Below are 22,216 nucleotides of genomic sequence, written 5' to 3'. Positions count from 1 at the left end.
TTTCAAGCAGTTAGCAAATGTGATAGGCTTGCCTAAAGAGATGGGTTTTAAGAGCACGTCTGAAGCTTTGGAGGGTGGGTATTAGTCTCAGAGTCTGGGCAAGGGCATTCCAGAGAATTGGTGCAACTCGGGAGAAGTCCTGGATACGTGCATGGGAGGTTCGAATTAAGGTAGAGATTAATCTAATGTCACTGGCAGATCGAAGAGCACGGGAAGGGCGATAGACTGAGATGAGAGAAGAGAGATAGGGAGGTGCAGCATTATTCAGAGCTTTGTGGATAAAGGTTATTATTTTAAAGTGAATACGGAAGGAGACAGGCAGCCAGTGCAGTGATTGGCACAAACTGGAGGCATCCGTGTAGCGTTTGGCCTGAAAGACAAGTCTGGCTGCTGCATTAAGAATAGATTGAAGAGGAGAGAGTTTAGAGAGTGGAAGACCGATTAGTAGGGAGTTACAGTAGTCTAGTCAAGAGTGAATAAGTGCAAGAATTAGCATTTTAGAAGTTTCAAATGTCAGAAACGGACGGATTCTGGAGATGTTTCTGAGATGCATACGGCAAGAGCGAGCAAGAGATTGAATATATGGTGAAAAGGAAAGGTCAGAGTCCAGCACAACCCCAAGACAGCGGGCCTGCTGCCTCGGTGCTATAGTGATCTCACAGACCGAGATGGAGAGGTCAGGGTTGGGTTGGTTAGTAGATGGTGGAAAGACAAGAAGTTCAGTCTTAGAAAGATTAAGCTTCAAGAAGAGAGAGGACATGATGTTAGAGACAGCAGAGAGACATTCACTAGTGTTCTGGATTAAGGCAGGGGTGATGTTACGTGCAGAAGTATATAGCTGGGTGTCATCAGCATAAAGATGATACTGGAAACCAAATCTGCTGATGGTTTGTCCAATGGGGGCAGTATAGAGAGAGAAGAGAAGAGGACCTAGGACTGATCCCTGAGGAACCCCGACACTGAGAGGAAGATGAGAAGAGAAAGATCCAGAAAAGGAGACACTGAAAGTGCGGTCAGAGAGATAGGAAGAAAACCAAGAGAGTGCAGTGTCCTTTAGGCCAATGGAGTGAAGCATCCTAAGGAGGAGCTGGTGGTCCACAGTATCGAACGCTGCCGATAGATCCAGGAGAATGAAGAGAGAATAGTCACCTTTGGATTTTGCAGTGAGGAGATCATTGGAGACATTAGAAAGAGCAGTTTCAGTGGAATACATAGAGCGGAAACCAGATTGTAGGGGGTCAAGGAGGGAGTTAGCTGAGAGATAGCGGGTTAGTCGAGAATAGACCAAGCGTTCCAGGAGTTATACCACTATATACTTTATAAAATAGCATCACCTGTGTAATAGATTTATCCTCTATTATCATGTCAATAATCAGTAAAAAGATGAAAGCAACTTTAACCCACAGGATACATATGTCTTCTTCTCCTTGACAGCAGAGCAACCTTATACACATCATGCTTAAGGAGAGTTTGATTCCTTTGATTTATTTGCCCATCTCGTCTTATCACTTAAAGGGCTATTCCCATTTCAGAAAATTAATTTAATTGTTTGTATGATGAAAAGTTATACCATTTTCCAACATCCTTTCTTTATCAATTCCTTACAGTTTTCTAGATCTCTGCTTGCTGTCATTTTATAGGAAGCTTCTATGTTTACTTTCAGTGGACAGAAATCTGACCATGGTCACACAGGTGCACAGATCGTTATAACACACAGTTCTGATTACTCTCTGTGATACTAACGAGCTGTGCACCTGTGTGACCATGGTCAGCTTTATGTCCACTCCAAGGAAAAATGTAAGCTTTCTATGGAAAGAAAGCAAGCAGAGATCTAGAAAACCGTGAGGAATTGATACAGAAAGTATATTGGAAAATTGTATGACTTTTCATCATACAAACAATAACATTAAATTGCTGAAATGGGAACACCCCTTTAAAGTATTTTGTTTCTACAAGTCTACTATTATAGAGATTCCTGTTCCTGATTCGACTAGATAACATTGTTCCTCTTCCCATAAAGTATCTTTAGACCATTGAAAATACAAATGTATTAGGTAAGGGCCCTTCTGCTATTATATTGTCTGATGACATTTCTAAACAATTTCCCCATGGATCCCACGTATGTGAAATACTTTCTGTTGCTTAGATTCTGTGATACAGCATGCTCTTCTATTTTTCTTAAGGAGATTTTATGTTTTCTGTCATTGTGTCACACTGTCAAATATAAAATGGTAATTGGTTCAGGCATATGCAGAAAGGAAGCTAGACAATATCCTCACAGCACTTTGTTGTTACCAGCTGCGGGCATCGCTGAAAGCCCTGTCTGGAAGACTTTCTGCTTCGCAGGATGTTAAGGGAGTTAACGGTACCATTTCAGAAGAAAATTTCAAGTGATTGCTGAAGACATTATTTCATCAGAGATTAGTGCCATTAAAATAATTTAGCTGATCAGTTTTACTCTTAAAAACAAATTTTTGCATAAAAATCATGGAGATTACTAGAATGCATGAAGACAGGAATTTAAATATAATAAAGGTGATTTTTTAGCTTCATCAGAGATCTTCCATTCTCATACTAGTTTACCTATATACAGGTAGTACGTAAGTTGAATTTGTATTCAAGTTGGAACTGTATTCTTAATTGTAACCCCAGTGAAATTTTTTTTGTCTCTATGACTATTAGATTATAAAAATGTTGGATTTTCATAGGAACCAGTATTAATAATAAATCTTAATTACAGACACCTGTGATAACTGTTCCAGCTGTTTATTGTAGCCTATGGCTAAAGTACAGTAAATTACCAAACTCTGGAGGTCAATTTGTAACTAGGGGTCGTCTGTAAGTCGGGTGTTGTTAAGTAGGGGGACCACCTGTAACTTATGACATATTGGAGCAAATTTATGGATCTAAAATAAAAATGTTCTTTGTAAACCATCAGAGTGCAGCATTCATATTAAGATCACTGTAGAAAATTTGCACCATTATATCACAGATTACAAATTTGTGTTTGTTTGTTTTTGTGGGCGATATAAACCATTTATTTTTACAATTTTCAAAATAAATCTCTTGGTTTGTTGAGTTATTGCAATCATATATTAATGAAATACATCTGTAAAGTAATGTGACCTTCTACTTGTTACTTTTCCTCTTCTTCCTGTAACAAAGGTTGGTCTTGACTGCAAGACTGTGGAGCTCACTACTTTGGTAGATTGAAAGTTTGATCTTTTCTAGACCACAGCTGCTTGTACAAACAGCAGGGGCAAAAAAGTTTAGGAGCAGAGAGTAAGTGGGTCACCAAGATTGTACATTTGTCAGCTAACTCTGCAGCCAGAACATCTGTGAAGACTAGAACTGCAATGGCTGAAAGGAAAATATAGTGCAGTTGAAAAATGTGCTATTATCTAGGGGGTAACTGGTTGCAAAAAATCATCAGTATTCCTACATTGACACATCCTGACCACAAGTCATTCTGTAAAGAGTGGAATTCTGGAGCACTTCCCAGCTGTATAAGACAGAAACCCGCTTGAGAGACCACAATTCAGCTCACATTAAATCTCAGTTCATACTTGTGTGCAATGTATTTCTCCTTATTATATGAAAGTGCATATAACTTTGTTTTTAATGGACAACATAAACTTACCATAGTCCCAGTGAGAACATTGAATAATTTTGTTTATTTTGAATTGAATTTGTTTTAACTTGGTCCTTAAAGGAAACCTACCATTTAATTACATGTCTTATGAAACAAACATACCTTCAGAAAGCTGTAGCTACACTGATGCAGGATCATATCTTGTTTAATCCCTGAGCTGAGTGGTTTTACTGATAAAACAATTAAAAAATTAATGCTAATGAGGCTCTGTTGCTCCTTTGCCTGGCTCGGCGCATTTCCAAGCACATTAGTTATGCACTGCTCGCATGATTATGTAATCACTGTATTGTGCCTGAAGGCAGAATAATCAATTGCTGAAACATGGCCAAGCTGCTGTGTATGAGTCATCCAGCTCAGGTTGATTAGTCCTATCTTAACTAAGCTCAATGTGTTATGACAAGCTGCATATGTAATGTGTTTATGTAGGCAGCCAGCTTCACCCAGCCAACGTATGGTTAACATGGTATTTGCCTCGGAGAGTATTCTACAAAACTGCAAGTAAGGAAAGTTTTATACACCTGCTCCATGTAAAGAAATACAATATTAATAAATCTTAAGTGGAATATATTACCTTTTAATGCATCTTCATCACTAAAGATGAATTGATGGCTGAATAGCAAGCAGTAGGATTCATAGAATTAAATGTCAAGTATGATATCAATGTTCTTAATACATCCTCAAGTTAATAACAATGTTATTTGAAAAATACTGCTCTGAAGATGACATAAGGACCATGGATGATAAATGAATAAATCAAATAAATAATTAATATAATTTAATCTAATAATTCATTTTGTATGTAATATGTAAAGTTATACAATTTTAAAATATACTTTCTGTATCAACATCATATGACCGTGGACAATTGTTCACACACAGCAAGTAAACAATGTGGCTTCCTGTTGAATGTCGGCAAGCAAAGCATTGGAAAAATATGAGAAAATTTTTCATTACAAAGAATATCAATTAAATACACACATAATACTGAAACCATCGTTATTAAAAAATATAGTTTAAGTTAAGGTAAACTTAATCGCTTCCCTACGGGTCATGGTGCATGGAGAGGGTTCGCGGAATGAGCCCTCTTCATAGCTGGTAAGTCTTTGCTGCATATTGCAGCAAAGGCTTACCGGTAACACACTCAATCGGTGTTTTCACTTTGATCGCATGGGCACCACCATCTTGCCGCGGATCGTCGCTCCCCGATTACATCACGGGGAGGGGCAATCCATTGCCATGACAGCTTCGGGTCTCACGAAGGCCCGAAGCTGTCTCGTTTCAACCCATTCATTACAATGTGCTAATTGCACATTGTAATGAATGAGGAGGAAAATCCCCATATACTGCCATACTGAAGTATGGCAGTATATGATAGGATCGATCAGACAACCTAGGGCTAAAGTACCCTAGGGAGTCTGAAAAATAGTAAAAGTAAAAATAAAAAAAAGTTTTAGAAAAAATTATAATAAAAAAACCTAAAAATTCAAATCACCCCCCTTTCCCTAGAACTGATATAAATATTAATAAACAGTAAAAATCAGGTATCACCGTGTCCAAAAATGCCCGATCTATCAAAATATAGTAACGATTTTTCACTGCTTTTAACCCCGTAATGGAAAATAGCGCCCAAAGTCAAAAATGGCACTTTTTTGCCATATTGAAAAATATTTAATAAAATTTATAAAAAGTGATCAAAAGGCTGTACTGTCCTAAAAATTAAAGCAATGAAAACGCCATCTAAAGTTGCAAAAAATGACACCATACAGCTCTGTACACCAAAGTATGAAAAAGTCATTGGCGCCAGAAGATGACAAAATCCCCCCAAAAAAATTTGTACAGGAGGTTTTAATTTTTGTAAATGTCTGAAAACATTATAAAACCTATATAAATTTGGTATCCCCGTAATCATACCCACCCAAAGGATAAAGTCGACCTGTCATTTGCGGCGCACAGTGAAAACTGTAAATCCAAGCCCACAAGAAAACGTTGCAAATGTGTTTTTTACCATTTTCACTGCATTTGGAATTTTTTTCCCGCTTTCCAGTACACGGCATGCAATATTAAATACCTTCACTATGAAGTGCAATTTGTTACACAGAAAATAAGCCATCACAGAGCTCTTTATGTGGAAAAATAAAAAAAGTTATAGATTGTTGAAGGTGGTGAGTGAAAAATGGAAGTGAAAAAACTAAAAAAGTCCAAGTCGTTAAGGGGTCAAAGTGTCACTAAACTTTTGAAGCAATTGTTTTATTTCAGAAATCAATATAGCAGATGATAATGCAATATTAAACTTTGTAATATACTTCATTATGCTATATACTTCTGCGAGTCACATCACGCCTGGCTTATCTCTAAAATGCTAATTGTTGCTCTGATTTACTCTTGCATAGACTACTGTAATTCCCTACTAATTGGTTTTCCATGGACTAAACTCTCTCCTCTACCATCTATTCTTAATGCAGCAGTCAGGCTTGTCTTTCAGACCAAACACTTCACGGACATGTTCCTTTATAAAGAATGTCTGGACCATAATACAAGATCTTATACCACTTGTGTCACCCCCTAATCCTCATAGTCTGTAAGCTCTTGCGAGTATGACCCTCACTCCTATTGTTCCATACGACTATGTTTTCACTTTGTCATGTCTTATTTTATTTGTAGATGTCCCCCATGATTTGTTAAATGCTACAGAATATGAAGGCACAATATAAATAACGATTATAATTATTAAAGAAAGCTGCTTCTGTGTGTTGTTTCTACTCTTGTACTCCTGTCCAGGGAAGTGTATCTGAAAGCCCTCTGATTCTGTACACTTTAGGCAGAGAAGGAGGATACAGAAGAAGGGGAGGGTGCGGGCGAGGGATCTAGTGCAGTGTAGTGTTATGTGTATTCTGTGTTTTTATATATTTAAAAAAAAAATGGGTGTGGGGTGGGTATATGTATATTTATAGTCATTTATGTTTATTTGTGGGTGTGGCTTATCTTTGTTTATTGGTTTGGTTGAGTATCTGACAATCGGTTGGGTGGAGGTTGTGGTATTTGGTGTTTATTCATTTTGGTGTATTTTAAGTTAATGTTTTTGCTAGGAGTAAATGTGGCTGGACCAGCAGGTAAGTTATTGTATATATTGTATATTATCCTTGTGTTATGTATTGTTATGTTTTTTACTTTTATATAAAATAAAAGATCTACAGATTATGTCCTTCCATACCTAGAGAATATTTCCTTTTATGATTCCTCTCTTAAAGTTTACTATTATCATCTGCATTATTGATTAACAAAATTGTTTAGTTATGCTTTAGGTTTTGTAACTATAAGTTTATAAGCAAATTGAAAATAATAAAAAAAGACCGCCAATTAGTAGTCAAGTCACAAAACTGTATATTATTGTATAGATGACAGTTCTTACTTTAGCATTTCAAGGTTTTTGCTTCCCACAAGGCTGTCATGAGGAGTTATGATAAGTGTGTTAATTATCCAGCCAATGCATAATGAATATTAATGCTGATGCCTATATTGATGCTTTCTCTGAAAATACCAGGACATTTTCCAGAAATCTAGTCTCTGGAGCTTCTCAGAAAATCTAGAAGTCCAAATGAATTTAAACTTCCTGGAATAACAAATTGCTATAAAAAAAATATAAAATGCTAGATAGACCGTGTCATCTTTAACATGTCTGCATAATATGCTACTGTATGTTTTATCACAATTTATGCTGATGTTCATAAAACTGTAAATGTTCACTAACTTTTAAATAAACTTTTGCATAAATAGTTAAATAAAAAGCAAGTAAAGGGTCATAGAACATGACACCTTGCACAACCCTGTACACTGAAGTATGAAAAAATTATTGGAGTCAGTATATGGCGCATATGGTGTATTTTGCAACAAAATTTTTTTTTTAAATGTATTTCAACGTAATAAAACATTATTCTTTATGGTTGAACTGAACTGAAGAATAAAGGAGAGGTTTCATTTGTAGTCATAGTTCATCAGTGCAGGTGCTTTTAGCTAGTGATCACAAGTACCGCTTCAGCAAAAAAATGCATGTTTAAGAACATGAAAGCGAGCACCAAAACAGAATGTTAATGCAGCAGAAAAGGAGAACAGGAGGTACTGGTGACACTACATGTACTTCATAAAAGATATTTTTCAGAACTAATTATTATTACATTACACATTTTAAAGACTGAGCAGTCTGAAATATGGAAAAATGAACATTGTATACTTTCTTGACACATATAAAATCTAGACTGGACAACTAGAAATATTCCCTTCATACAGAATAATGTCGCACCTCTAAAATATGCCATACAGAATAAAAACTCCTGATGGACATTCCCATAAAAATTAGCGTTTACTCTTGTGGATATTACAAGCGTAAAGACAATCTCTTTAATAAAACTGTCTCTATGTGAAGATACTGTAATACTTCTGTTTGAGAATGAAAGACAAAGAAAAAGAAAAAAAGAAGGAATAGAAAGGACAGAAAATGGACAGTTAGCCCCAAAGATAGACCCAACCGACTTGACCCCACCTATTTTCTGTTCCTACCCTAGATAGTAGGTGACAACTAGTCGACTTTGCCTTCCTGCACCAAAGTGAAAACATGGAGATAAAACAGGACAAAACACAGTAGAATTGGAATACAAATATGGGTCAAAACCAAGAGAACGGTGGAGTAAGAATCAAAAGAAAAATGGAGGGTTAGAAGACAAGCAAGGATAAGAAGATCAAAAATACAATTGTCCAGGAAAATGCTAGCAAAGAAGACTTATAGCAAGCACTGGGAAGTTGTCAAACAATGCTCTTATGAGATATCAAAATCCCTGTCCAGAGAGTGATTGGACCCCTAACATCTTGACAAACCAAACTAGCAGGGGATGTGGTGGAAACCAGGAGTGAAATTATGTGGCAATTCAAGATAAAGAAAGATGTACTGCTCATTATAAGTAGAAATTCCATATTTATTAAATTGAGTGAAATTAGGTAGTGTTCAGACTAGTGCAGGACAGAATGCAAACTAAATACAAAATCACAGTCAGTAGCACATCTTCTGCCAAACTACATGAACAGTATATGGCGCTAAAGACCGAACGGCACAGATGTTACAAATCCAAGTGATGAGAGACAGCGGTATTTTTTAGGCAAAGTCACTTCTTGACCACAAAACCAAAACATTTCCCCTCAGCTTAACAATTTTTATATTAAGTTTGAGTTAAATGGTACACCTGGGACTGGAGTCAAGTGACACCGGAGTGACCGGAGGCAAGCCCACCACAAAGGGGGATGGTCTTGCTGCGGCTGGGTACCACCAGGTCGTTCCACAGGTGCGACTAGCCTGCGGTGGCAGCCAAGGTAGCAATGCATGGGACAGTCTGAACCCGGGGTGACACAGGGAGAACAGCGCAGAAAGGAACACTAAGACTCACGTCAGGAACACAGGAGCTGGCACATGGAACTGAGTGGCACATGGCACAGGAGCAGGATCACCGGAACACAGGTGGAGGAACTGGAACCCAGGCTACACGGAACACACAGGAATGCTGGAGACATAGGAGGGCTTTCTCTTCACAGGAATGGCTTCAAAGTCCGGTGGGGAATGATAAGAGCCTCCAGATCAAATGCAGACCCGGAAGTGGCCAGCGCCAATCACCTGTGCGCTGGCCCTTTAAATCTCTGAGCACCACTGCCTTGTGCGGACAGGAGCAGGAACGTGGAGAGGTAAGTCTAGGGCCAGGGCAGTGGGGCCAGCGCGAGGGGCATAGGTGCACCCCCGATCCGTGACATGGATCGCGGGGGTGCCTGTGACAGGTAACTTTCACAATACTAAACTTTCTTTACTTTTGTTTTCCTTTTATTGTCAAAAATAATGTTCTGCTGTTCCATGCTCTCTGTTATAGAGCATTTCAAAATGAAAACGAAATCCCTTTGATGGTCTCTCAATATTTTCTTACTTGTCATCTCATACTGTCTAACACTTTTATATTGATGTCACATGAAACACATTTCTTGTTATGAGCTAACTGACATCTGCTGCAAATTGAACGTCTGGTATCCCATGGTTTATGAAGCCAATTTATTTTTTACCTCTAAATCAAATAAATAAAACACATTTAATTCACAAAAGCCATATGTACATATGGGAGCTGTCATTTATGTAATTACGCTGATGGGCACCTTGGGAAAATAATTTGGTCTTGCCCATGATGGACAATCTACGACCTGGGTTTAAATGAATGCATGCTAAATACTTCATGCACTGCTCCACCATACCTGCTGATAATATGAGTAGTGCTATGCATAGAATTAACGAATCACTAATACTTTACCCTTGGGACATTTGCAAATCTTGATCAGGAATGAGAAATATACAGTCAGTCCCCGTACAAGAAAGGTTCTTTAAGTTTGTACTTAAGTTTAAATTTGTATGTCAGTCAGAACATGTATATTTTTTAATTATAACTCCAAATAAGGATTATCAATAAAACTTAATTACAGTCGCCTTACAGCTTTTCATTGTAGCCTGGGACTAAAGAAAAGCATCCAGAGAGCTTCACCAGAGGTCACAGGGGACTCTGTAAATCCAGTTTCCTTAAGTTGGGGACCGCCTGTAGTCATATTTTTTCATTCACCAGTGAGGACAATTTCGGTTAGAAAGAGATTACCGAAACTCAACAGTTTTACTGCCATAATTGAATTGTTTAGGAATTTTTTTTGTTGGCACTTTTAGAGTAAGTAGAGGTTCACATGATATAAGGGTTCACATGCATAAAAATTTGCATGTTGCATGGACACTTTGGAATAAAAGTATCCATGCAAAGCTGATTTTTATTTTTTCTATTTTGTGTACATTAAGGGGCGGGGTCAAATCCCTCTGCTTTGCACCCACTTATATTATATTATATATGTTGTGCTGCTTTCCTACTGCTATATATAGAACTACTGTACTATCCAAATGCCAATTAATGTAGAGATTATTACTTATATTTATTGCTGAAGCTGAATTATTATTTGAAAAAAATGTTTTTATTTTATTATTAATTAAAATAATAACATTTTTTATTTTGTTCACATTTAGCAATATCTGACAAAGGAAAAAATGTGTTTTTGTGATGCACACTATCCCCTATAGGAGCTGCCAAACAGTCACAGATGGATCCCACATCTAGCAATTAGTAAAAATAAAACAGTCTGACCGGAGCTCCTTGTGTGTCCTTTTATATATCCTTTGATAAATCGATGATTTCACTCCTTTCCCAACTATGTTCCAAATTCTTCAGTACACTTCCACACAAACGGTATTTGGATGGGAATAGATCGCTATTCAGACAGTTTTAAGCTGCGTTTTCTTGCATCCTGTAGCCAAATAGTGTACAGCTACTATAGAAGAGATTAAGCAGCAGATAGGGTAGTATGTTCAAATATATGAAGTTTATTTTATTAAAACATACTCACAAAATAGAATAAAAACATGCGCATATAAAATCCACCATGTGGACGCCAGACTCGCTAGGGCGAACTAGCGAGTCTGGCGTCCACATGGTGGATTTTATATGCGCATGTTTTTATTCTATTTTGTGAGTATGTTTTAATAAAATAAACTTCATATATTTGAACATACTACCCTATCTGCTGCTTAATCTCTTCTATAGTAGCTGTACACTATTTGGCTACAGGATGCAAGAAAACGCAGCTTAAAACTGTCTGAATAGCGATCTATTCCCATCCAAATACCGTTTGTGTGGAAGTGTACTGAAGAATTTGGAACATAGTTGGGAAAGGAGTGAAATCATCGATTTATCAAAGGATATATAAAAGGACACACAAGGAGCTCTGGTCAGACTGTTTTATCTGACAAAGGAGTCTCGAGGCTCTCATATACACAAGATATTTAACTTCTACTTACAATATTGGTAAATTTGGATGACTTTCTTTTCTATGCTTAGAGGTCTAACATGCTTATATCATAGTGTATTTGCATTGCAATGGTTTTAAACATGCTTCAATATTGTAAAACTCTTGTAGCATGATGGATAGATGCTATTGACCTCTGCTAACATGTGGTGAGAGAAGAGTTAGAAACCCATTGAAGTGCTGGAGCTCACAGCAAGACAACTAATGTCTACATTAATTATACATTAATAACATATTCTAATATAAACACAAATCACAGATATGATACATTTCTAAAATGCTTTCTCTAATAGTTATGAGTGGACCCCAACTTAAAAATTCGGGTCCATATGAATGCGCCAAATGACTCCAGAGCCAAACAACCGGTTTTGGGTTCATGTTGGGGAAAATGTGGCAAGCTGGTAGGGCCAGCTTATAGCCCTATACAACTAGAGCCATGCCCATAATTAACATGACTGTTACAGAAAGGAGACAAAAATATTTGCAATTACAGAATCATACAGCAATATCTCGAAAGAGCAGTATTAATACTATTTGGAGTTCCGGCATCATACAGCAATATCTCAAAGGAGCAGTTTTAGTACCATTTGCAGTTTCAGTGTCATACAGCAATATCTTAAAGGACTAGTATTAGTATTAATTGCATTTTCAGTATCATATAGCAATCCCTTAAAGGAGAAGTTTTGGTGCTATTTGCATTTTCATCAACATACAGTGTTAAGCTAATCTATAAGTTATAGAACTATGTGCATCAGTGTTACATTACAGTACTAGCCTTACTAATATTTACATATATGTTACCTTACTGCACCAGATTTAGAAGTATTTGTGTCCCTTTAAGCATACAGGACCAGTATTTGCATTGGTGTTACCTTAAACTGCCAGTCTTAACAGTATGTGATCAGTGTTACATTACACTACCAGTTTTAGAACTATTTGTGTCTATTTTTGCCTTACAGTGCAAGTTTTAGGGGTGTTTGCATCAGTGTTACCTTACAGTATTGATCTTAGTAGTATTTGCATTAATGTCATCTCATACTAACAAACTTAGAGCTATTTGTGGTTGTTCTACCTTATTGTATTACTCTTAGAAGTATTTTCATCAGTGTAATTTTACACTATCAGTTTTAAAAGTATTTAATGTTACCTTACACTACAAATCCTGCAACTATTTTCGTCATTGTTATCAGTCTCTTTTTTTGGTATTTGTCTCATACACTCACCAGCCACTTTATTAGGTACACCATGCTAGTAACGGGTTAGACCCCCTTTTGCCTTCAGAACTGCCTCAATTCTTCGTGGCATAGATTCAACAAGATGCTGGAAGCATTCCTCAGAGATTGTGGTCCATATTGACATGATGTCATCACACAGTTGCCGCAGATTTGTTGGCTGCACATCCATGATGCGAATCTCCCATTCCACCACATCCCAAAGATGCTCTATTGGATTGAGATCTGGTGACTGTGGAGGCCATTTGAGTACAGTGAACTCATTGTCATGTTCAAGAAACCAGTCTGAGATGATTCCAGCTTTATGACATGGCGCATTATCCTGCTGAAAGTAGCCATCAGATGTTGGGTACATTGTGGTCATAAAGGGATGGACATGGTCAGCAACAATACTCAGGTAGGCTGTGGCGTTGCAACAATGCTCAATTGGTACCAAGGGGCCCAAAGAGTGCCAAGAAAATATTCCCCACACCATGACACCACCACCACCACCAGCCTGAACCATTGATACAAGGCAGGATGGATCCATGCTTTCATGTTGTTGACGCCAAATTCTGACCCTACCATCCGAATGTCGCAGCAGAAATCGAGACTCATCAGACCAGGCAACGTTTTTCCAATCTTCTACTGTCCAATTTTGATGAGCTTGTGCAAATTGTAGCCTCAGTTTTCTGTTCTTACCTGAAAGGAGTGGCACCCGGTGTGGTCTTCTGCTGCTGTAGCCCATCTGCCTCAAAGTTCGACGTACTGTGCTTTCAGAGATGCTCTTCTTCCTACCTTGGTGGTAACGGGTGGCGATTTGAGTCACTGTTGCCTTTCTATCAACTCGAACCAGGCTGCCCAATCTCCTCTGACCTCTGGCATCAACAAGGCATTTCCGCCCACAGAACTGCCGCTCACTGGATGTTTTTTCTTTTTTGGACCATTCTCTGTAAACCCTAGAGATGGTTGTGCGTGAAAATCCCAGTAGATCAACAGTTTCTGAAATACTCAGAACAGCCTTTCTGGCACCAACAACCATGCCACGTTCAAAGGCACTCAAATCACCTTTCTTCCCCACACTGATGCTCGGTTTGAACTGCAGGAGATTGTCTTGACCATGTCTACATGCCTAAATGCACTGAGTTATGGAGGAAATTAATCACCACCTACCTCACGACAGAGGAGATCAGGCGTCTTATGGCAAAGCTATGTCGTACAACTTGGTACCACACTGAGAACTTGAAAGGGACCCTAGGCCGTTTACAGATAGACACAACTAATTTCTAGTGTCAGCAAGGGGAAAGGGGTTCCCTACGTGAAAACACCTATCCTGCCCTTAGAAAAATGAGGTTATTTTATGCCACACACTGGATCACTATGTCTCCCACGGTATAAATAGTTATACTACTTATGTATTTCCTACTATGTGTGATTTTAATCGTTCAAGGGAAACGCTGTTGTGCAATGAACAAGACAGACGAATAGCCGTAAGGGCGCTAGTTGCGCCTTGTTTATGTTACAAAGTTGAGATCTAACTGTGAATAAGAACAATGGTCAAAAAACATAAGAATTCAATGCTTTGTATTAATACTGACACTACTGTAACCGCGACTATATGTATGCATTTATATTCTTTACGGTAGACCAAATAAAGCTTTTAAAAAAAAAATGCATTGAGTTGCCGTCATGTGATTGGCTGATTAGAAATTAAGTGTTAACGAGCAGTTGGACAGGTGTACCTAATAAAGTGGCCGGTGAGTGTATAATACAACAGTGTTATTCACAGTACTAATTTCATTTATGTGTTCATACAGTACTACATCGTGCCATTGTTATTAGTTATTTCACCTATATCCTCATATCGCATATGAGGTGTTTCAAAATGAGATAAACAGGGATTAAGGGACAGAGACATGACTCTGAGGCAAGCGGGTGTCTGGGTGTGTAGCACACTTTAAGGTGAGGAATGGGTCAATTACATACCATGGGATTATTCTGGCTATGCTCAGAACCTCACCACCTTCAAAACAACAAAGCTGTCTAAGCCAAAAGTCATGGAGAAGTCATGCTGTGTGAGGACTCTCCTAGCTGGAATTCTTTGGCCCTTCCATCTACCCCTGAATCAGACAGAAAGTTTCAAGATTCCCAAGAACTTGTGTTGAAGGATGAGCATGTGGATGGCAGGCCATCAGAAGAGATTTACAATGATGATGAAACCCAACTGCTGTAGCTGCTAGGGCTCAGTGGTAACAGATGCCAGCAGTAAATACGAGGTCATAGACCTGACAGGGATAGAAGGCAGTGATAATTCAGATGAAAAGGTGATGGTTAGGAATTCCCAGTCAGCCAGCAAAATTTGCCTGCTACTTCACAGCATGTCCAAGGGCTTAGCACACCAAAGCTACCCCACAGGGGGTGAGGAAGACACAACATGTGTAATTTACACACTGCACCACCAGTCTATAGAGCGTGGCCAAAGTCTCAACTATTTAAGCATGTATCTAAAGATTATATATTGGCTGACTCAAAGTATGTCATTCCCAGCCACCACTAATTTTCTTTTCAGGCCATCCCCACCCTATACCAACAGGTTGTGGACAAAATCAGGTGTGCACTGCACAATGTCATCATTACCAAGGTGCACCTCATAACTGACCAGTAGACCACCATCCAGAATTGCTGGACACCACTACCTGCCTCCAGTTGCTTCCTCCAACTAATCTGCTTCCTCCCCTCCTGCTTCCTTCTGTATACTGCAGCTGTGTGTGCGACCCCCAGACCAATTCATGGGCATCACTCTAGTATGGTAGGGTGAAGGAGACACACCCCCTGAGGAAAGCTTATGCTTGACCCTGGGTAGCCTTGGCCTTATGACACTCGAGTTTAACAAATAGTTATTAGTTCTGAATACTGAGCAGAGACCCTGCTGAATCCACACAGCAAGGACAGCATATAATCCTGCCAGTAGTGTATGAGAGAAAAATTAGTACAAGTGCACTTTGGTGAAGGCACTACTGGCGGAGTCCCCGTACAGAGTTGGGAGCTCAGTGGCAGCACAAGGAAGAGGGAGGAACAATTGGACAATTAGCATGTCCACACTGTGGAATGCCATTTTCCACACAAGGCTATAGCTTAAAGGAAGCCTACCACTTGAAATAGTAGGTGTAAGATGCAAATACCGAGCACCAGCTCAGTCACCCTGGTGCCGAAGCTTATTTTCGTTAGTGTCCTAAACCGCTGTATCACGGTTTAAACACTTTTAAATATTTATATCTGAATGAGCTTCGGTGCACCAAGCGCACGACCGTGCGACCGCCTACATAGGAAGTGTCGGAAGCTCCTTCAGATATAAAGATTTAAAAGTGTTTAAACCGCGATACAGCGGTTTAGGACACTAACGAAAGTAAGCTCCGGCACCAGCTCACCCTGAACTGGTGCTGGGTATTTGCATCTTCCATCTACCATTTCAAGTGGTAGGTTTCCTTTAAGTTGTATGCCTATGAAGAGCACTGCCGTTGGTGTCATCACTGACAAGAGGATCCTCCTATACACAACCAACATGAACATACATACTTTCAGTAAGGTGGTTAGAAAGTCAAATTAAGTCAAATTCCACATTCACTGGGTTCTAAATTCAAACTGTTAAATTTTCTGCATTCACTACATACAAAATGGAAACTATTAAAGATGCTACATTCGTTGGATTCAAAATGTAAACCAAGATAAATATACGGTGGCAAGTTGTGAAGAGAAGTATGATGAGGGCTCACGAACCACACCGTCTCCATAGGTGGTGGGTGTCAGTATTAAACAGCTAACACATGCCAGGAAATGGCATGGATGATGCTGGCACTGATCCCGGCAGTTAACCTTTAAGATGGACAGGGTGGCTGACATATTCGACCAACCTGTTCATCACTAATGTCTAATTAAATCTACATGCCTATATAGTATTATTACAAAATCAATACATGGGCAAAAGAATAAGGTTATTCTTAAAATAAATATGAAGACGTAATGAATTTACATCAGCAGCCAAATGTGTCACGAGAAAAAGCATTTTGATTGATGTTCATAGTATGTGATGTTGTTGGCTTTAACAGAATACCAAGGACAAGCATTTGGTTCCTTCCTAAGAAAAAGGTCATGTTTTGTATTGAAGACAACTTACTATTGATTTCCATGGAGGACACGTGCAGATTGTTTCCAGAACATCCATAAATGTATCAACTCCAATGATAATAGATGGATGTTCTTGGCAGCGTCAATCTTTAACTACTTAAGTGCTCTATATGAAAAAATAGTTTTTAAAGCCGTGGTTATACCTACACTCTTTAGCATACTTCCAAAAAAGCTTAAAATTCTATTTTAATCCTTAGAGGATGGAGCCTTTTATTGTTTTGTGTTTCTGTTTGTTAAAGCAATAACTTCTTTTTCAGTTTACAGAGAAACTTTTTACCTGGGAAACAAATTGTGAATTTTAGTGGTGCCATTTATTATACCATGCAATTTACTAGGAAAATGGAAATGGTTTAAAATGTGGTGAAATTGATGAAAAAATACAGTGGCAACATTTTCTCATGCAATTTGTTTTTACCTCTTTCATTGTGCCCTTTATCTTTTTGATGAGTACAATCACAGAGATAACAAATTTATATGGTTTTAAAATGTCTTAAAGGGGTTCCCCACTCCTTTACATAAATTGCCCATGTGCCTTTACTACCTTAAAAATAAACCCTGAATTCAATATTCCTGCTACTTACTTTAAAGCTGTCTGTAAACTCTCTGTGGATCTCTGTTTTAAAAAGAAAAATATATATTTCTAATGGCGAACCACGCTAATACTGTATATACTTGACTATAAGCACAAATATGTGCTGAAAAAACCTAACTTATATTCTAGTCAATATAAATAGCAAACCCTGTACTTCCCTTTTTGACACCACTCTGCAGGTCATAGTTTGTGCATCGTTGGCCCGCGGCGGCGCACACAATGATTTCTGCACCGGCTGATGTCATGGTGTGTACAACGGCAGCTCACAGGGACACAGAGTCATAGCATCTCAAAAATGAGAAGGGGTATCTGAAAGGTGAGTACAGGCAGTCCCCGGGTTACATACAAGATAGGGTCCGGAGGTTTGTTCTTAAGTTGAATTTGTATGTAAGTCGAAACTGTATATTTCCCTGCATTCCTGAAGCAACGGTAATGTTCTCGCTGGGACTTCGCAACAGTGGGACACACACTATGACATGGAGGTGTCATCACCTGCTGAAGCCATAGTGTGCGAGTGGGCAGAGCACATGGACGTAGGGTAAGAAGAAGCAGGAAGTAGGTATATAGTTTATTATTTTTAACAGAGCTGTTGTGGACATTTAACTAAGGAGGGGGTGGCCTGGACATTATCATTCAGGGTGGAGGTCTTGACATTTTTATTAATAAGGAGGGCTGCCTGATCATTTTATTAATGAGGGGAGGCTGCCTAGGCATTTAATTAATGAGAAGGACTGTCAGTTAATTTAATTTGTGAGGGGGACTGCCTGGATATTTAATTACTTATGGGGCCTGTCTGATCATTTTAATGTGATATAACAGTGATAATTTACTACATATATTTCTATGTGTGCTATGGATTATAGGACGGCTAGGTAAATGTGTTTGTCCATGCCAGGACCACAGACCTCAGGAATGGAAGTCTGGTTGACCATCCTTTGACAGCTCTCCGTCCTTCAAACCTAATCGATTTTAGTTGCTATCTTTCGTCATATATGCCTGACAGACATGTTGCATTAGACAATGCCCAAATACATTATAACACTTGGTTAAACAATCAATATAGATAATGCTTCTTTAGGTCAGGGAATTACAGGCAGTCCCCGGGTTACATACAAGATAGGGTCTGGAGGTTTGTTCTTAAGTTGAATTTGTATGTAAGTCGAAACTGTATATTTTATAATGGAAGTTCTAGACAATTTTTTTTCTTTTGCCCCAGTGACAATTGGAGTTTCAAAATTTTTTGCTGTAATTGGACCAAGAATTATCAATAAAGCTTCATTACAGACACCTTACAGCTGATCATTGCAATCTAGGACTATAGTAAAAGATCCGGAGAGCTTCACCAGAGGTCACAGTGGGCAGAGGGGTCCGTCTGTAACTATGGGTTGTCTGTAAGTCGGGTGTCCTTAAGTAGGGGACCGCCTGTATTAGAACACAAGAAGGCTCATATTAAAGCGAAGTTTTAATACCAAAAAGTGGCACATCTATCAAAAACAGTGCAAACTGCACTATGTATTGTTTGTCTGTGAAGTGTGCAGGGTAGACTTTTTTTTGGTGCACCTTTGACATAGGACATGCAGCACATTTCATAATTTTGTGTCTTGTCGGGTATAGTGCAACTGCGACACAAATGAGTCGCCTCTGACACATTTGAGACGCTGGAACTTCTTAAGTACATGTGCAAGCAGTTTGCAAATTAAAGAATATGCAAAGTCCGACAGGAAATCTGTCGTCCAGTGTGTTTAAACAAAGGTAACATAAACAGACATACAATGGAAAAATAACAGCTGATAAAATGAAAGGGATTGAAACAGAACATTGTGTAATGTTATATGTTAGTTGCCTGGGGAAGCAAAAATAAGCGATCAATCCATCCGCTAGGAATGCCCAAAGAATGACTATTTGCTAAAGTAATACTGATATCCCTTAACCGCCCCTCCTGCCTTTGATAACATGAGGAACGCTTGGTACAGTAGAAGCAGATACTAAGTTGCCTTTGGTACAGTAGCAGCAGATACTTGGATGGAGTTTTTAGGTAGGAATATGCAGCAGAAATATGAATTATGCCACATGTCTTTGATATATGTGGCATAACAAGATGGGGGTTATTAGATGTGACCTAAGCTGGAGAAGTCACTAGCTTTTTTTTGGTTCCTGTGAGGTGCTGATTTATGACTCAAGCCTGATTTAGGAACAAGTAGCCTACTGCTACTCATAATTTTGACATTTCCCTATCTTTATCACCACAGTCCATATCAACTGATTACTGAAAGCCAACAGCCTCGTTTATTTATGGTGCTCCCATTTTCTTGACTGTGGAATACAAAGTCAGTCCAACCACCACTAAATCTCTTTTTTTCATCCTTTCTTTCCCTGTAGTGAGCAGTGTTTCTGATTGTTGTTTTGTATAGAAATAATGATAAAACGTTATTTATATAGCGCCTCGTATACTGCAGCGTTGTAGAGATCACGGGGTAAATATAAAACTAAAGAAACCGTTACAGAGTATTAACGCAATCAGATGAAACAATAGGAATGACTTGTACATGTTCCTGCCATTCTTCAAGGGATAAAATAATTAAATAAATGAATAGATAAATAATGCTGCATTAAGAATAGATTGGTGAGGAGAGAGTTTAATAAGTGAAAGACCAATTGGTAGAGAGTTAAAGTAGTCGAGACGAGAGTGAATCATTGCGACAATTTGGGTTTTAGAGGTTTCCATGGTCATGAAATGAAGAAGAAGCCAAAAACTAAGCTCTTACACACCTGAGAATTTTTTCACGTGATAAATTAGCACTGTATGAAGAAAAGTCAAGGGGCAATCTGTAAGGAATTAGGTTGCTTGAAACCTTTACAACTTCTCATTTCTACTGTCAGTAAATGTAGGCATTGGAGCGGAAAACAGACAAATAAGTAAAATTCATAACAAAGTTTACTAATATCATATGCACTATACTTTTATGGAAGAAAAAATGTTTAAAATGTTTCATTATACATTAAGGCTTGTTGGGGAACATATGGCCCCCTGCAGACTGATAAAACATAATTTACTTCAGAACTTGGCATGAATAATGGCCAATTTGATTTTCTGGCACATGAAGGGCACAAGATGTTCCAAATTAATTATGTTAATGCCTCTTAATGAAGTAGGTACAAATTACTGCATTACACAAGGGATCAAGATTAGTGTATGTAATGTCAGGTGTGATGAATTTTCCTTACTGTCCCCATGCAAGCAGCCAACTACCGATATGTCAATGTTGATGAATGTAGTTGAATTCTAGGCTAAAAACAACCCAATACAAGTAGAAAAGGTTCATAGGTGATATGTCATTGGTGCTAATTAAAAATTCTACAGGATGTTGTTGGCATTAAATTGGTATATCTGTTTGTTTTGTATGTAGGTTGTGTTAATTGTATGTTTCTTTATGTGCAAATAAAAAAAATAGTCATCAGTGCTACTCTAAAGCCATGTTAGCCCATCCTGTCACACAAAGATATGAGGCAGAAACTTAATAAGCCATATTGTATATGATTATTCTGCCTAAATTGCTCTAAACACACATATAAATTTGTACATATAAATAATTACAAGGATTTCTGCAACTTGTGGAGCTTAGATGAATGTGTCTGATACTTTTAGCACATGGTTTACTGAATGTCAATATAATTTTCTACAGGAAATTCCATATATAACAGCATTTTATATTCAATGCTATTAAATATATTTTGTTCAATACTAAACCTAATAGACAAGGAACAGTATTGATGAGCCGTACTAAGATCAGTATAATAACCTGTACTCTCTAGTAAACGTATGGGAATCTACTAATACATTAAGGACGTCAGGGAATAAAATGAAAAGTTCTTAATTATTGTATAAGATGATTGATTCACAAAATAGAGAGGATTCTTATAATAGATTACATAGAGAGTATTAGTTACTAGTGTAATGTTCCTGAGTGGGATCTTGTGACATTTGCAATCCACTCTGAATTTGTTTTGACGTGAAATGTTTCTAGTTGACAGCTCACAACATAACAAAAAAACATTGAGAACAATATAATACAATATTAATTGGAAGAAAAACTAAATGTAAATCACCAAAGTGAACAGTGGCTGAAATATACTGCAACATTCCCATGTGGTTTTATGGGGCAGATCTCCCGGTCAGTGCTTTCATTTACACTCTGTATGATCTGTACATACAGATGCTTTTAGCTGTTCTCCCTTGTGTTTCGCAAGTCTCTTATACCTTTATATGACTAGCACGCCACGTGTACAGGTATTTTGCAATGATTTCCATATACAGCAACAGGTCATATGCAGGTTAAGAACATTTTCAGCAGCAGGGATTGTTAGTAGGAATCTATCCATTTCCTTTAGTTTGGTGTCATGATGGTAATGCTGAAAGCCATGTATAAAAGAGAATCCAACAGTTCATTCCTTGAATTTATTAAAGGTATTTAATTTACCCTCCCAAAAAATCTATGTTAAGACAAGTTATCAAGACCTTTGAGATGCTGCAATGTGCATCACACTGGGAGGTCACACATAGGATACACAGGATAATACCAATACCAGGATAATACCACTAAACCATGTTTTTTCCCAAACTGGTCTTGATGTAATATATATTTCAGGAAAGTGTTTTTA

At 38.1% G+C, this 22,216-nt stretch overlaps 1 protein-coding gene across 8 annotated transcripts in view; it reads right to left on the bottom strand.

Annotated features, from left to right (window-relative positions):
* The window catches only part of MARCHF1 (membrane associated ring-CH-type finger 1), a 211,734-nt gene that overhangs the window by 42,264 nt on the left and 147,254 nt on the right, over positions 1 to 22,216 (bottom strand). Inside the window, exon 7 of one of the 8 annotated variants that reach the window (XM_072120308.1) lies at positions 2,191 to 2,214. The exons of 6 other annotated variants lie outside the window; for them this stretch is intronic. In XM_072120308.1, the coding sequence (XP_071976409.1) occupies positions 2,210 to 2,214 (5 nt within the window). In that variant the 3' untranslated portion in view covers positions 2,191 to 2,209. Of the gene's footprint in view, positions 1 to 2,190; positions 2,215 to 21,150; positions 21,968 to 22,216 lie in introns of those variants that run through there. One more of the 8 variants, XM_072120298.1, reaches the window with a different exon arrangement.

Source organism: Engystomops pustulosus, chromosome 1 (genome assembly GCF_040894005.1).
Source record: "Engystomops pustulosus chromosome 1, aEngPut4.maternal, whole genome shotgun sequence".
Lineage (NCBI taxonomy): Eukaryota > Metazoa > Chordata > Amphibia > Anura > Leptodactylidae > Engystomops > Engystomops pustulosus.
The sequence above is the reverse complement of the archived record's forward strand: the minus strand, read 5'-3'. Positions and strand labels throughout refer to the sequence as shown.